Raw genomic sequence first — 17,810 nt, 5'->3', positions numbered from 1 at the left:
TTGTTGTCTCACTCAAGAAGAATCCACAAAACAGATCATTTTTCAAGAATTTCTCACTTTTATTGAACAGTCAACTCACCTGTAGCTAAATCTGTAGTTGTCACTTCAACATTTTGCCCTATTATAAAACTAAGATGAAAATATTCTAACAAAAAGGCAGCCATGTGAAAGTTATAATACTTGATACGTCTAGAAAAAAAACCAATCATGGCGTAACAGAAGAGGCAGAGGCAGATTGGATTAGCAAGGAAACAGGTTTCCACATGTGCCTTATTCTGTCTGTCACACAAGGATAAAATATACAATTTCAAATAAGTCCGAGTCCTCTCAGAGGGGGAATTACAATAGAAACATGTAAAGACCACTCTCCAGTCTGTGTCCTCTTATAAAACCAGAGTAAGGTAAGTGTCGTGGAACAATCCAGCTGTACAGCTTTATAAGTATGAGTGAGACTAATCAGGGATTTTTTTTTTCAAATCTTTTCTTTTTTTTAAAAAACCAATTTTGACATAACTGGCTAAAATTAAACAAATAAATAAAATAAGAATTCCTTTCTAACTCTGGTACCATAATGTTTTGAGAGCTTTTGCCCATTAATTAACCCCACAGGCACATATCAGCCAATGATAAACTCGTGTTCTATTTTAACTTTTGTAAACAGATTTTAAATACCGTATTTTCTGCACAATAAGGCGCACTTAAAATCCTTTAATTTTCACAAAAATCCACAGTGATCTGGTGCACCTTATGTATGAATTCTGGTTGTGCTTACTAACCCTCGAACTGATTTTATGTGCTGCACAGCGCTCAAAAATCTGTCAAAAAATGTTTTAGTACGACTTTGCTAAGCTACGAAGCCGCACCGCTTGATGGATTGTTGGAACATTACGGCTACCGTAGTCAGGAGCCTCGCGGAGTAATCTGGGTCCTAAACTCCGTCCATTTCAGGTCTCAAAGTCAAATGATCACTGAGAGTTAAAAACTGTCTAAATTCTTTCATCTTTAATAAAATGATCAGCGTTGCTGCTTTACCAGGTGTAACAATTAAGTTTAACATCCAGGCAGTTAGCTTGCTAGTTTCCACCTAAACATGATATAGCATGATCTGACTGAGAGATTTCTGAAAATTAAACGTACAGCTCTGCTATCACTTCCAACATAAATGAAGACAGAAAACTAAACAGCAGTGACGTTTGTAGGGTTACTGACATTGGGCTAGCTTGTTTAACGAATCAATGGTACGGAAGTGGAGGAAGCAAGAAGAATGAGTAAAGTTTGACTTATCTGACTGTTTTGTTTCGCTTAATGCGCCTTATAATCCGGTGCGCCGTATGGTCCGAAAAATACGGTAATTTAAGCCAAACAAATATCTTCTTAGAACATAAATGTTAATGGCTAACCATATCAGAAGAATTTGGCTGAAACTGGTAATAGTACATAGAACAACTGAGAAAACCCCCAAATACATGATATTAAAACACTCCCAAGTTTGTCATCATGGAGAAATCACTACCCAGTGGACAATTATGATGGAAGATTAAGAAAAGTAAGCAACAGGCCATAAATGGAAAACTTTTAATTGTCAGGACTTAAACGTGATATGTGCTCAGCAGATCAGTACCCTGATGAAAGAAGACGTGTCAGATCTTTGACGTCAAACTCAAGTTTGCAGCTGTGGCTGTTCTGGTCAGCGACTGAGGCCTCCATGAGAATATCTGACGTAGCCATTCTCGGGATACAGAGAAAGTTCCTCTGTACTGCTGAGCCCATTGTTAAGCTCTGGAAATAACAACAACAAACAGGATTCATACACACTGCAAAGTCACCTTCAGTCAGGCCACAGCATGAACACGCATTGGCAAAGCGTGTTAGCTGGATTTGTACTTAATAGGTGTACTAGGGGTGGCAAACTCCAGGCCTCAAAGGCCGCTGTCCTGCAGGTTTTAGATCTCACCCTGGGTCAACACACCTGAATCAAATGAGTAGTTCATTACCAGGCCTCTGGAGAACTTCAAGACTTGTTGAGGAGGTCATTTAGCCATTTAAATCAGCTGTGTTGGATCAAAGACACATCTAAAACCTGCAGGACACCGGCTCTTGAGGCCTGGAGTTCCTCACCCCTGGTCTAGAATTAAGTTTAGGTCATCACATATCCAAAGACTTTTGGTCAATATGGGCCAAATTAATACCAACAACAGTATCCACAAACAAAAAGTGTTTTTTTTTTTAATCCACCAGGTTCAAAGGCTACGATACAAAAACTCTGAAGTTCATTCTTGGGCTTCTATGAAAATTAAACGAACAACTTACAAAAACATAGCCCACTTAAACCCAGACAAACAGAGTTACAGCTCATTCTTTTGCTGCTGCTCTTGCCTTGCTATTGAAGGTGTGTTTTCGCATTATAAACAAATCTCTACAGGCTATAATAAAAACAGTGTGTGCCTCCCACAGGAGCTGACTCGATAAGTTGTGATGATGTGCGACTGCTATCTAAGCTTCACCTGAGAATATGAGCTTCTCCTTCATGATGTTGACGTCACGACTGGACCTTCGTGCTACAGCGCTCAGCATGATGTGTTCTGGGTTATAGTTTTGCATCCCGCTCATCCTCCACCTGTTACAGCACACACACAGATAGATTCTTACATCGCATGAAAGGCAGCAACTGCAGCTGTTATCAAGACCAGAGATGGGCAGTAACGCGTTACTGTAATCCGATTACTTTTTTCAAGTAACGAGTAAAGTACGGGATTACTATTGTAGAAACGGTAATTAGATTACCGAAAGAGTGAGTGTAAACACAAAAAAAATATTTTATTTTATGTGCTGGAATGTGCAGAAAATAAGTTAAAAGGTTAAAACTAATAAAACAAGTTTTAAAAAGAGACTTTTCCATTTGATTACATTTTCTATGATGGATTACGCTGAAAAAGTAGAATTGGGCTGAAAGATCTATCGCTTTATTACCTATTCAGGTTGTAAATCGTGTTAGTAACTAAGTAATTAATTACTTTTGAAAATAAGTAATCAGTAAAGTAACGGGATTACTTTTTTGGGGAAGTAATCAGTAATTAGTTACTGATTACTTTTTTCAAGTAACTTGACCAACACTGATCAAGACATCCTTTAATTCAGTAATATTTTTACACATAATATATACACTTAGAATAATTACTGAAGCCCTGCTGAATTTGTAAGTTCGCTCAGTTACAAAGAAATGCACTTGTGTTGGTCTGTGCTCGATCATCCAGGTAAAGAAATCCCACTCTCATCCGAATGTCTTCTTCAGTCAGTCACTCGCACGAGTGATAAGCGTTTCTCTCACTGAAAGCTCCACATCCAGATGAACAGAATCAACTTTTAAAGAAATGAACAGTTTCTAATTTTTATGGCAGTTTTTTTTTTAATTGAGAGAGACAGAATATCAAACAACAATCAAGAAAAAAAAAACACATAAAAGTCATAAATTGACCTGTATGTCACTTAAGTATTTTATCCCCAAGCAAAACAACACTTAGTATTTGGCTGAGAAACCCTTGTTGGCAAGCAAAAGCAGTAAGTTTATTGTAGTTGGAGACTGAAGCCACCCCATGACCGTAATGCGCTTCTTCTTTAGTCACTTGCCTTGGACTTGTTTTTGATGCTGGAAAGACTCATCATCATGACCCATCTTAGTGTTGTGGCTGAGGGAAGGACGTGTGCACACATGTGCACACAGCCAGTCAGTGCGAGCCAAAGCTCCAGATGCGTTGTAGGATGTTTCACTCAGTGATATGTAAATCCATTTATAACTTTCTGTTTTTGATTGCTATTCTCTCTCTCCGTTAAAATGAAACTACTACAAAATTAAAGACTGTATTTCTTTGCAAGTGAGCAAATGTACAAATCTAGCAGGGGATCAAATAATTACTTCCCCCAGTGTAAAAGGCAAGGCAGTGCAGTGAAAGATAGGAAGGGGACCAGCTTTGGGGTGTTGGGCGCAAAAAGCACAAGGAGGACAGACAAGGAGGCAGAAACAAAGGCCAAGGCAGACATAGCAGTTACCTGATCATATGATAGCTGACAGATGCCAGAAGGCAGCAGAGGAAGGTTGCATGCAGATCAGGTAGAGCACAGGACAAAGAAAGAATGTCAGAGGAGAAAGAGAGGACAGTAAGACAGGGAGAGGTTGTAGAAAGGAGAAGAAACATGGAAATACCCAGAGGACAAGGAGAAAAAAGAAAGAAAAGAAAGAGTAGAATGAACAGTCAGTGTCGAAGCAGCAGACCAGACAAAGCCACGACTCAACTCAAACTCAACCCGGCTGATGTTAACACGGTGAATGCATTCACAACACCGACAAACATTTAGACACACCGAATCGTTCAGAGGTTTGAATTTTACATTTCAAAACTGCAAAGTAAATGAAGTGATTATTATGAACAACTATACTCCCACACACAACACTGATCTAATGATGTCACATATCCAGTTTACCCAAATGTATGTTTTCTCAGGGCCCTCTACTAATGCCTCTTTAGTTTCATTTCAAACTCTGCACTGCAAATAAAATTGTATTAATCTCCATTTTGGGGGCAGAAAAACCAAAAAAAGCTGTATAATTTTTAACAACCATGAGTCATTTTAGATAGTGACCTTAAAATAAAATAATACTATTATTAAAATAATTCAGTACAGCGGTCCCTCATTTATCGCGGGAGTTACATCCTAAAAATAACCTGCTATAGGTGAAATCCGCGAAGTAGTCAACTTTATTTTTTACAATTATTATAGATGCTTTAAGGCTGGAAAACCTCTCACTACACACTTTATACACTTTTCTCTTTTGTTTAAACTCTCAAAGTTCAAACCTTGTAGAAACATAAGTCCAGTATTATAGAATGAAACCAAAGGCAGGAGCCTCTGACGGTGCAAAACGTTTCATCGGCGTCGTTGTGTTTGATGGGAGAAAACGTACAACATACAGTACAGCACAGAGTCACACTGCTAGCGATTGCAGATGTATGTAAATTTGACAAGCTGACATTCTGTACTGTACAGGAGACACGGCACGAGATTGATTGACAATGGTCTACAGCCAATCAGGATGCAGAACACAATGCGCTGTAAGAAAAAAAAAAAACATGGAAAATTGCACAAAAAAAATATCCGTGAAACAGCAAGGCCACGAAAGGTGAACCGCGTTATAGCGAGGGACCGCTGTATTGGGAATTCTGTACTCCTTTCCCACCCAGTTGTTTCAATCATTCATTTATAGGACTGACAGAATAGCAGTAATATTTCTTGTCCCGTAAATCATCTGCTGTCATCACCCAGACATCTATGTCTTTGTAAAGAACCATTCTTAGGCTGGTATCTCATGTATTATGGAGCATGCATGAGTCACTTGGATGGTATTCATTAAATTATTATTGCGTTATACTGTGTTTAAAGTCCCTGTTCATTACATGTATGTGTTGTACTTACTTCTGAAAAAAGAAAACCCCTATGACTATGGCGACGGACACTAGATCTGAAGTCATCCAGATGAAGTTGTAAGCGCTCTGGCTCTGCAAGACAGGAGAAGAAGAGTAGTTTCTGCTCATTGCCATCAGAGGTCCCCATAAACACTGATGTCTTCTAGAGCAGTGAGTAAGGCTGCAGTTTTCTTCAGATCTGTGCCCTTGTCTTAGATTTTCTCAGACTTTTTTGCCAGGGTCCTTTTGTTCTATAATGTCACAGTGCACCTAAAGCCCGCTGCTGGGCTCATATTTCTCTGCGCCTTAGCCCTCAAGTCTTGCTGGGCCATCGTCAGTCTCTGTCCGCTCTCCTGCTGTCCTTTCATCTCGATGTGTGACCTTGTTTGCTTGTGCACTGTGCGTGTGTGTGTTGCATCTATTGAAAGAACGGAGAGCTGTTTACCATGAGCCAGATGGGATAAGGCACCTTTCGGAGGACATGGGGGGCATCAGAAGACACAGAAGGCACCCCACTACACCACAGAATAGAGTAGAGCCAGGGCTCATTCACCGGGTAGACAGTCACACTCACATTATTGGCCAGGTACTCCCTGGGGGAAAGAAAAATACAAGTCAGCACTGAAAAGAGAGAAAGAGAGGTCCACTTCATTTCACCTCTTTACTCCCTTGTCAACATTCACCTCTTATCATTCTGCAGCCACTGGAAAATATTGTGTGCATCGTGAAGCTGACTTTGTTTCATCTAAAGCTGCAACAGAGGTCCCAGAGGAGGGTAGAGCTTGTGTTCAAGGACCATAACAGTGTAATTCTGCAATTAGAAGTGTGCTGGGCTTACTTGGGTATTGTAGCTCATTGACCAGACTGTCCTGTTTTTATAAAACAAGTTTTTGCTAATTCAAAGAAAACTGTCTTTTTTTTCTTAGGTGCTGTGTAGAATCCATCCTCCAAGTTTAACATTGTAGAGCAAAGGTAGTTGGCAGTTTAACTCTCCTGTTTAATGTGTAGAAGACACAGCACCCAGTAGACTGCAACACTGCTACAGCTGTCAATGAACGGGGCACTAACTCTACCACTTTTTAATGATGACATGAGAGTCTCTGAGGACTGACTCACCTTTGGAGCCAGCTTAACGTTAACCACTAGAGGAAGTTCAGATTTTAGCACTTTTAGGTCATTCTTGGTGTAATTCTTCAGCCCTGGAGCCCTGAGCTTGGTACTGATAAATGTCACTTGAAGCAGCTAACCTGGAGCAGAAATAGTGAGCTTTTTAAATCCAAAACCAGTCAGAAGATATTCCCTTTAGTGTTAACTATATTTAACTGTTTCAGGGATTAGTTCCCCTTTTAAATACACTTTATCAAGCTACAGAACAAGTTAAGCAAACAATTAGGTTTGTAAATTGTTGTTGTGTTTTTTATTTTGCTTAAAATAACACAAAACGCCTCCTTTGACATGTCTTTAGAGTTCTTCTGAGCCTTTTTTCCTTTGCTTAGTAGCAGCTGCTTGCTCTTACTGTAGCTCTTTGTGGCTAGCCTTGCTGTAGTGGAGGGTCAGACTTGTAATTCCTCTCTGCCTTATCGCTTCCACTGACAGCTTCTCACTTGTGGTCTGGTGAAGCCCTCGCACCCTCCCCCTGTCTGTGTCGGGGGTCCACGTCACCTGGGACAAACACATATCACATGGAAAGACTCAGATCAGATAAAATGTAGTTTTAATTGCTTTGCGAGAAGGTGCTTATTATAATATCGTAAGCTGTCATACACTGGTATACAGTATTTAAGGAAAACAATTAAAATATTTGTCACACTTGCTAAGGACGAAAGATTTGTCACAACAATTCACAGAATCAATTCCTCATTGGAATATTTATAATATTTAATATTTAGTGTGTTTAAAGGGGGAACACTACTACAGGCAACAGCTAAATTCATTTAAGGATTATTGTGGAGGGACCTACAGTCCTCACCCTCTTCAGGGGAATCCCCGCTTTCTGCACAGCCCGCAGCGTGTCCATGAACCAGCTGCGGTAGCGTGGGTGCTCTGGTGGAGGTTTGTGAATGTTGAGCAGCGCGGAGCTGTTGGCCTTGGCTGCCAGACGAAGCATTTCCACCAGACTGCAAACCGTCTGGTTGCCTATTCTGCTCCGCTCCTTCGCTGTCAGTGATGCTGCTGTCCAGTAGGGGTCACTCTACAAGCAGAGGAAAGAAACAAGAGCGAGGCAGACACTGAGGTGGAGCATATTTGTTTATCTTTCCACATTATATGCAGCTTATTGTAGCAGTTTGAAATCGGCATTAAATTATGTTTGATAAAATGTTCTAGAAAATTTTTAAAGCGTCTGCAGATTTTAGATCTCAATCCCTTAAATTCTAAAAGGAAAATGAGACACACAGTTTTGCTATTTGAGGGCAAAATTTATTTTAGAGCTGATGGACTTGAGGTGGCTTTAGATGAAGTGGATTTTAGTACCTCCAAAAACCACTGGCCTGCATTGAGAGAGCGTATCTCTGTCCAGTTGAAAAAGGAGGCATCTTCATACTGTCTGGCTGGAAACACCTTAGTGACATCTGTGGTCCGCCTCAGAGTGTGGTCTCGCATGAGGAAGGGAACCCCATCGACACTGGAAGAAGTAAAGCACTTTAAAATTTATAGGAAAACTAAACATAACATAGTTTAAATGAAAAAGCAGCAGCGAAATGTGTTAATAATCACCAAACACTGAAGGGCAACAGATCTGAATCACACATTTCTCTCGTAATTTCCCATTAACTGTAATTATTTCTACCACACAACCTGCTCAGCTACATGCATTAAATGCAAACAAAAGTGAATGTGTGATTTATAACCTTATGGTGACATCAGCCTCCAAGGAGCTGGCACCATGCTGCAGGGCTCTGTTAAAGGACACCACGGTGTTCTCTGGAGCCAGCTAGAGCAAAGAGATCACAGAAAGACTACTGTCAGTCACTTGATGTCAGTCACTGTCAGTCACAAAACACACACCAAGAGGAAATAATAGAATTATAAGAACATTATGTTCGACTTGTGCAAAAGGCTTCCTTCCCTTCAAATTAAAAAAAACAAAAAAAAACAAAACAAATTTCCCACGTGTGGGACTAATAAAGGTTATCTTATCTTATCTTATCTTAAATCTAGTCATCAAACATTCTTTATGAGCCAAGCAGCTCATTATTTTCACAATCCTATGTTTAAATGTTAATATCACAACTTTCTCACATTCTTCTCATATGTAGAGATAATACTTTTTCTTCACAGGATAAAAACCACAAAGTGCTTCACAATAATATAAAACATAAACATAAAACAGCACAAATCTAATTAAAAGCTAGTCTAAATAAATAAGTCTTAAGATGATGCTTAAAAGAATAAATACAATCCAGGCAACGTAAAGATGGAGGGAGAGAATTCCACAACCTGGGGGCCACTGCTCTAAAAGATCTGTTACCTCTGGTTTTAAAACATGTTCGGGGGACGACCAACAGCCTTTGATTAGATGATCTTAGGCTGCGAGAGGGAGCGTGAGGTTCTAAAACATCAGAAATATAGACAGGAGCGTCACGATTCAAAGCTTTAAAGGTCTGTGTTAAGTGAAAATGAATTCTAAAATGTACTGGAAGCCAGTGTAATGAGCGTAACACTGGTGTAATGTGCTCTCTTTTTCGTGTCTTTATTAAAAGCCTTGCAGGAGCATTCTGGACTGACTGGCAAAGAAAAAGACTGTTACAATAATCTAAACGAGAAGAAATAAAAGCATGAATAATCATTTCTAACTCAGATTTAGACAAAAAAGTTTCCAGTTTGGAGATATTTCTAAGCTGAAAAAGGCAGTTCCTAATTAACTGTTGAGAGTATTGCTCTAGAGACATGGCAGAATCAAAAACAACACCGAGATACCTGAGGCTCATGTGAACAGATGATCCAAGAGAACCAAGATGCTGTTTGATTATAGATATCTGGCTGTCAGGGGCAATAATTAATGTTTCTGACTTCTCAGAGTTCAACTGCAAGTAGTTGTCTCCAAGCCACTGTTTAATGGAAGCTAAACATTTTATTCAAGAAGACAGTTTATGGACTTCCATCGGCTTAAAAGAGCAGTAAAGCTGAATATCAACAGCATAGAAGTGATAAGACACATTAGGGCAGGGGTGGGCAACTCCAGGCCTCGAGGGCTGGTGTCCCTGCAGGTTTTAGATGTGTCCTTGAACCAACACAGCTGATTTAAATGGCTAAATTAGCTCCTGCAGTTCTCCAGAGGCCTGGTAACGAACTAATCATGTGATTCAGGTGTGTTGACCCAAGGTGAGATCTAAAACCTGCAGGACACCGGCCCTCGGGGCCTGGAGTTGCCCACCCCTGCATTAGGGAATTGCCTAATGGTAAGTCCTAGGGGTAACATGTACAGGAGAAAAAGGTCCCAGAACTGAACTGCTGGGTCTGCGCTTCCACAGGCTCCGCTAGTTTAGAGACTTATTCTCGTGAAGGACAAAAACAAGACAGAACATCTTCAACCGGTCTTTTACTTGCTAGCGATGGAAGACTGGTCGGAACCAGGCTCTTGGGGCTCAACGCTCCTCACCTGTCTTTAAACCAGCTTCTTCAAAGAGCAGCCCTCCTCGTAGCCTTTTATTCCCATGACAGTTACAGTTTGCACAACACAAGCACCTCCCCTCATAAAACCCCCCTATGGTTCTAAAAGATAAGGCAGTATGTGTGTGTATGTGTAAGCACCTGTATGCATGTGCAAGAACGTGTGTGTGTATGTGAGAATGTGTGTGTCATAGGTGTGACCTCCTGCTCACCAAAAGGATCATAACAACAGGAAGCTTACAACACAAGAAACAGATCTTTCATATAGGATGTGCCTAAAATGAAGCCTCTTCAGCCTCCCCCAGCTCCAGAGTAGCTGGAGAGGTGGTCAGAGACAAAGGAATGTCTTTGATCCTGCTGCTCGCACTAAGACTTTACAAATTTAAGAAACACAATGACAACATTCAACAAATTGACTCCAACATGAACCCTGTGGGACCCCCCTCAGGTCCTTAGAGTGCGACATAAACTCATTTGCAAAAACACTAAAAGATTTAAGTATGAAATACAAATAACATAACAAATTATAGCGCTCCATGAGCACAAACCGAATCATAGTTTAATAATAGTTCTAAGGCTTTTTGTAAATTTTTGACCAATAAATCATCAAGTAGACATTGAAGACCTTGGAGGATCTAAGCCAAGTTTGAATGGATTGTTACCATGACCCAACTCAAAGTTTTACCAGTATTCATTCAAAGCTTTTCAAGCTATCATGTTTACAGACAGAATGACACGCACACACACAAACGTGATGGAGATAATAACACTGAGATGTACAGTACAGTATGTGGTGTAGTTGAGCTAAACCTGAATCACACACTAATGTTTTTACTGTATTTTGTTTCTATATAAATGATGACAGGCTCAGACATACACCTTGCAAAACTGATACATTATTTAGTCTGTAAACAGTCCTGTGAATTATGAATTGTTAAGGCTGTTTCAAACAGATGTGTGCAAATGGTATGTCAGCAACATTGCCTTGGTTTTACTATGACACCTACACAACACATCATAGTTTAGTTCCATAAATTACATTACAATTGGAGTAAGGGACAGGCAGAAGAAATATAAGAGTTCTTCATTATCATATCAACGCATGCTGTTCGTTACATACGAGGGTTATGTGCAGCAGCACGATCAATGTGAGCGTCCACTTACAGAGAGAGAGATGCATTTTATATTAGTCTGTGTTGATTTATCTAAAACCTACGTGCAGTTTTGGTACACTGCACTGAGGTGAAAGCAAGGCATATCTGTGAATATCACTGTTTGTAGAGCGCGTGTGCCTCGAGAAGGAAAGCAAACACAGCTCTGAACGTCTCTGTGCATCTCTTATCTACCTGCCCAGCTGTGAAATGACAGTATGTTGCTGACGCACTCTCACACTGAGCCTGACACTATCACTTGTGTTCTGTAGCTATACACCGCATTTGTTGTACAGAGTGTACAGAAAAATTCTTGCATCTTCTTCTTTCTGTTTTTTCCTTTCTTTGTTATTACCCAAACAGCTTTGTGGAACCCAGCAAAAACCGAACACTTGGTACTCCTGGCAGCCACGCCTCTCCACAAAGAGCCGATTTGAACAATTAAGTGGATCAGGTAGTAAAGTCTGGCAAAGCCCCAACTTACCATAGGAGCTCCTCTTCGGCCAATGACGCTTGGTCGCGGTTTGAGGCTATGACGGTCCATGATGCAGGGGCAGGTGAATGTGAGCGGTGCCAAACAGAGAGCAAGGAGGACTACAATGTAGATAAACAACACCATCACCTGGATATCTAAGAGAGTGCAAAAAGGGTTGTTAGTGTCATAATGCAACTTTAGCTCATTCCATCTACTCCTAATAACAAACAGTAGTTAGCTTTGTGTGCTTTGATGGGTGGTAAGAGTGCAGGCAGCTGCTTGAATAAGGAAAAACAATCCACTAAAGCAGGGTAAATTAGACAATGACATACGTGTACAGACAAATAATACTGAATGCAACTTTACGTTTCAAATAGGAACATCAAAAGCAATCCCCAACATGATATTTACTTGAAACACAAGGCAGCACTTACTGGATTTCTCTCTGCGGACAACATATCCAGCTACCAGCCAGCTGATAGCTGTCACTGTTACCAGGGCGCCAAGATGCAGGAAAGGTGCTGTGTACTGATAACAAAGCGTAAATGTGAAATGCTGGCCTTAAAAGATGGTTAGTCATTACACAGCATCAGAGCAAAGCTTTGCCACATTGTTATGATAAATACACACACAGTATAATGATTGAACAGGAGAATATATCAAATGTTACGTTCCATAGAACAAATAACTTTGCATTGTAAGGTGAAGGCCCTACAATAACAGAGAGAAAACACCAACAATCAAATGAACACTTACGAGCAAACACTTGGCAACAGTGGGAAGGAAAAACTCCCTTTTAACAGGAAAGAAACCTCCGACAGAACCAGGCTCAGGGGGACTAACTAAATAACAAATAGTAGGGGAGGAGTTGATATGGATTCTAAACACTTGGACAGGACATCTGTAACACACTTGACATCATATCAATGCCTCAAAGTCACCGATCAGAGAACAATTGAGAAGATGTTTATGAAACCTACATGTTTATATTTTTGTAATGAAAGTTATCTGATCCAGAAAACTGCATAGAATTAATTGAGCATATTTGCATATTTGGCCATATTTGACCCACCTCACCCTAACACCACTTGCCTGTAGACCTGGCAGAGCTTGAAACATGAATCCAGTGCAGAGATTTTTTATTTGGAAATTCTTTTTTTGCAATAATGTTTTTGAAAATGCAGACCTCACCATCCCAGTATAAATTCCAAATAATATATGCTGAAGCAGTTCAACTCAGTTTATTGTTTATTTACAATTGAATTATTTTCATGGAGCATTAAATATATAATTTTAGCCAATTGGATCGGAAAAGTAGAGAATATAATCAACTTTTAGTACAGTGTTGTTAACTGTAGACGAACCTGCAGTGACGCAAGCAGAATGTCCCACTCGTCTCCCCATAAGTCATCGACAAAAATGACACCAGAGATAGTGGTGAGCAGTGTAGCCAGCACCCCCATCTGTGGAGAACAGACACCTCGATGAACCTGACTTTGCTTTGAAAGCATCAGAGGAGCAAATCAATGGCAGGATTGTTTTTTCACACCGTACCTTGTGAACCCAATAGAGATTCAGCTGCTGGCCCAAAGATATGTGGAAAAGTGCTAAGATCTGCAAAAAGAGTAAGATTCGTTAAGTTGTATGTCTTAACTGATCAATGAACAAGTCTGCTAACATTTGCGAGTTTTACCAATAAGAATGTGACGTAGCTGAATCCCACGGTGGTGGAAGCGAGGATGGGCATTGTCTCATCTCTCCATTCTCCAGAACGGTTGTACACCAGCCTGGAATGAACAGAACGAATGTTGGTGGTATGACTAATTCAGTTTTGTCAAATAGAGTAATTTGCCTTAATTGCACATGACATCGTGACACTCATGATGCTCCCTGTCCAGGATGTGTACATCCTCATCCTTGAAAGTGTCCACGTGGACACTCCTCATCACTGAAAGACTGTGGGATTTACTTACCTGCATGCATCAACCTATTTGTCCGTGGTATTTATTTAAAATACACATGCTGAAGGGGCTTGCTGCCACCCCACTGTGGTAAGGTCACCACTCTGCTGTCCTTGATCAACCATTACCAAACATGCAAGTCTTAAACAGCTTTTCAGCGAAAGTAATATAATGAAAAATACGACTCACCAATTGAAGTCATTAAAATCATTTCGAGCCATCAACCAGAAGTAACCCCAAAAGAGAAGCAGAAGAAAGGAGCTGCACAGGATGACGAACCACGTACACTCCCACTGGAAGAGGACACAAACAGCTGATTGTGGACTATGTGGACATAATTTCTCTTCAATTTGTTCTTTTATTCATTGTTTCTGGGAAACATTTGTAACATTGGTTTTGAAAAGTGCTACACAAATAAATCTGAAGAGTTAAAATTGACAGATGTTTTTCTTTCTAACTATCAAAGTCTTGCTTAGACGAAATCATGTTCATCCAGTCGCCATATATGCAACTCCAAAAGATACTTCTTTTTTATTATTATTAATTTTCAATCTTTTGCATTTTTTGCACACCTTTTTGTGAACCTGAATAGATCTTAAACTAACTAATGGCCCATTTGGAAACTGCAGTGGTTAAAGACATAAGTAGACCCAAATATTTCAGGGTTTCCACAGTAGTAGGAAAAACCCCCCTTTAACAGGAAGAACATCTGGCAGAACCAAGCTCAGCATGGGGCAGCCATCTGCTGTGACCGATTGAGGGTGAGGGGAGGGAGACAGGACAAAGACACACCGTGGACGAGAGCCAGAGATTAAATGCAAATGGTTTATGAGCACATAAAGAGTAAAAAGAGGTGAATGAAGAAGACACACTCATCATGGGAAGCCCCCAGCAGACAAGGCATATTGCAGTGTAACTAAGTGAGGGTTCAGGGTCACCTGATCCAGCACTAACCGTAAGCTTTATCAGAAAGGAACGTTTTAAGCCTAATCTTAATCTACATGCTTGCTGGGGCATGTGGGGCAAAAACAGAGAGGAGAGCCTGAGCAGCCAGTCAAGGACTCTTCCCTTCACTAGTTAACAGGCTAAGGAGCTAATTCCATATAAGGGGAGGTGTAGAGTATGATAGGCCAGTCAACAGATCCTATTGAGCACTGATCAGCTTTGCATCACACCGTGCCTGGACTCACCATTTCCAGTGGCTTATGTAAGAGGTTCAGAGATTATTACATGGGCGTGCAGGTAAAGACCAAATGGCCGCACTAATGAATGTGTTGAGCCATCAGTGAAAAGCCTGTGAAAGGTTTTAGCCAGGGGAAGAGAGGCCATCCATCAGTGAAAATCTTCTTGGCCACAAAAACATGACAGCAAGGCGGAAATATCACAACAGCCAGAGGATCTTTTTAGTTTGTGTAGCAGCTACCGGGATCTTAAAGTAGTGAGCATATAATAAAGAACTATGTGACACTGAGCCAACGTCACATTTACCTCGTGCTCCCGTGGAAACGCAGTCCAAGCTATGAGTCATTGTTATGGAGTCAAAATGATCTCTTTACAAAAATACAGCATCCAAAGCAATATCCAGTCCTCACCTCTATAAAAAACAACCATATATTTGCTGGACAAGGGTTCTAGTTCCTTAATCTACCACCCGCTGTTGGTAGGATTAAGGGGTCACTCATGGGGTCAGAAAAGGGTTGTGACCAGCAGCTGAAGTAATCTCCGGCTGAGAAAAGTCCTTGGTAATGAAAATGGTAATAGAGACAAGCGTGGCAAAATTGCCCTAGGTAAGGGCCTAAGCCAAGTGTACCATCAGTGTACAACAGACAACATATAACAGTATTTTATGTAAAGTTAATGGACAAAGTAATGAAGATGATGGAATTTGTTTTATTTATATGTAAACAAAACTGAACTGAACTGAATAAATAAAATAGAGAGACCTTCTTTGTTATATAGCTTCTATTAAACATATTTCTTTTCATCCACTCTTCCAAAGCCTGGTTGTTGTTTTCACTTTGTAACCTTTAACAAGTCATTCTCATTGTGCAGTTTCAATTTACTTTGAAGTCTAGCTGTCCAGCACATGGTGCTTTCTCCTGAGTGATATATGGCTTTCAAAGATCCCTCCAAGTCTCCATTTAGCACTGCTGGTACCCATCCACTGACAGTGCTTATAGGTCCTGATCTTCTTACTCCACTTGACTTCACAACACCACAAACCTCTGTTTTTAAGGTAATTCATATTGGGAAACCTAAATGTACAACAACATACAAACTAGGTGGAGTGAGAGCTATCGCTTATCGATTGAATGGAATCAAAGTATTGATCTGAGTGGGTCAGATCAGCTCCAAACGTATGGAACGCCAGGACTGCCATAATGAATTAATTAAATACACCATTAAATAATTAATTAAATGTGTCAATAATTAATTAAAATTGGAATTAATTAATTAAATAAATAGTTATGACACATGTAATTAATTAATTATTGACACATTTAATTAATTATTTATGTATTTCACATTTTAATTAATTATTGACACATTTAATTAATTATTGACACATTTAATTAATTATTTAATGATATATTTATTTATTTCATTTTGGCAGTCCTGACGCCTGGCTCTCGTCATGAAATAATTTTATCTGTCAGCCTCACCCATCAAACTCAGGGGGCGGGGTTAACGCTGCCCATGCAGCTTCTCTAACATTTGATTGGTTGCCGTGCAAAGTAAGTCAAAACAGGTCGATCCTAGAAAATCGATTGCTTGTGTAGACTTGGGGCAGCCAGTTATCCCAGAATGCAGATCAAATCACAGGCAGCAATGGTGGTGGTGTAGTTTTAAAATACCCCGTTTTTCTGTCACCAGCTACACTTTTAACAGTGTTTTAGCCGCGAATGTCGCGACGTATGTCTGGTCAGGTTGTCAACATAGAACATGTTTGCAAAAGTGCTCAGATGTTTTCAGAGATTTCACTAGCTCTGCTAACAGTTAGCATGCAGAGTGCACCGAGGGGGTTACGTTAACCGGTTTGTTTACATATTCCACTCTCCGTGTTCCACATGTTGCATTCGCAGATTCTCATTTTCACCGAACGATCGTCTCTTTCCGCCTGGTCTTGTGTCTCTGTGCTTCTGTAACATAAAGAACGAGCTGACATTTTTCTCACGAAACCAGCGATCAGCTCAGCAGACCCTCAGTTTACCTGCATGCATCCTCCTCCTCATCTGTCAGCTGTTTAACACCTGCTGCTAATTCAAGAAACACGCCTAGTTACCTGGTGATAGTCACAGTTTAACTGGGCAGCCGGTACTCGATATAAAGCAATGTCAGCGCATTTTTCTGCACAAGATAAGTAAATATAGTGTTTTCCCCGAGCGCAGAGCTGCTGGAGCTCGTTTCCTTACAGAGCACTTTATAGGCGAGCCAGCTTTATCAGCGGCTGATGTCCAATCACCGGCACACAGCTTTCAAACCTCAGCTGAGTTTTAGCTCTCAGTGGTTAAACGCTGGACTTCATTCACTCAGGTTCTGTCTGTCGGGTCAAGTTTACTTCGCTGTTTTATTTACAACTGAGCAAATCGGTTTGGCTGAGGTTAAAGTTACGTTTCATAACTGCATAGTTTCACAGACGTTTAATGGTTCACTGGCACATGTGTTAGACTGAACTATCATCTAAATATCATCTGTTTTTTAATAGTTATTCAACTGTATTCTAAGCACCAGCTGTCTGTTAGAATGTGATTTTTTTTCTCTCTCTGTTGGCAGAGGTATAAAAATGCGCAGGAAAATCTGACATGCATGGCGAACTTCACCGACGATATTTAGGGAGGAATAAACACACATCAAACATAAATGAACCATTTGTCTGTCTCCATAATTGAGAGCATTTTCTCTTCTTATGTCAACTCTCTCTCTCTTTTTTTTTGCTTTTTTTTTGCTTTTTCGGTCATGTTATGTTTACCTGTCAAAGGCTTGTTACAAACTATGAAACACATCGTGCAGACTTCTGGATGTTAGAAGAAAACTAATACTGCTCATGAATGAGACTAAAGGCAGGAAGGTGTCCTTTAAAACTAAACATGTTAATAGGACCTCCCTGTTTATATCATAGTTTATGATATAGCACGTGTATTTCAGTAATAGC

The 17,810-nt window shown here is 40.2% G+C and overlaps 1 protein-coding gene across 2 annotated transcripts in view; it reads right to left on the bottom strand.

Moving 5' to 3' along the window:
- Positions 1–58: 58 nt before the first annotated feature.
- Positions 59–17,810, bottom strand: part of gdpd5a (glycerophosphodiester phosphodiesterase domain containing 5a) — a 37,066-nt gene continuing 19,314 nt past the window's right edge. Inside the window, exons 3-16 of one of the 2 annotated variants that reach the window (XM_080866913.1) lie at positions 13,847–13,950; positions 13,390–13,483; positions 13,251–13,310; positions 13,061–13,159; positions 12,131–12,224; positions 11,706–11,851; positions 8,309–8,391; positions 7,932–8,082; positions 7,420–7,650; positions 6,976–7,121; positions 5,905–6,052; positions 5,470–5,552; positions 2,505–2,617; positions 59–1,779 (exon numbers count right to left, since the gene is read on the bottom strand). In XM_080866913.1, the coding sequence (XP_080723039.1) occupies positions 1,688–1,779; positions 2,505–2,617; positions 5,470–5,552; positions 5,905–6,052; positions 6,976–7,121; positions 7,420–7,650; positions 7,932–8,082; positions 8,309–8,391; positions 11,706–11,851; positions 12,131–12,224; positions 13,061–13,159; positions 13,251–13,310; positions 13,390–13,483; positions 13,847–13,950 (1,644 nt within the window). In that variant the 3' untranslated portion in view covers positions 59–1,687. The remainder of the gene's footprint in view (positions 1,780–2,504; positions 2,618–5,469; positions 5,553–5,904; positions 6,053–6,975; positions 7,122–7,419; positions 7,651–7,931; positions 8,083–8,308; positions 8,392–11,705; positions 11,852–12,130; positions 12,225–13,060; positions 13,160–13,250; positions 13,311–13,389; positions 13,484–13,846; positions 13,951–17,810) is intronic. The other variant, XM_080866914.1, reaches the window with a different exon arrangement.

Source organism: Rhamphochromis sp. 'chilingali' (assembly GCF_963969265.1).
Source record: "Rhamphochromis sp. 'chilingali' genome assembly, chromosome: 19".
Lineage (NCBI taxonomy): Eukaryota > Metazoa > Chordata > Actinopteri > Cichliformes > Cichlidae > Rhamphochromis > Rhamphochromis sp. 'chilingali'.
Note: the sequence above shows the minus strand (reverse complement) of the source record. Positions and strands in the feature narration are given on the sequence as shown.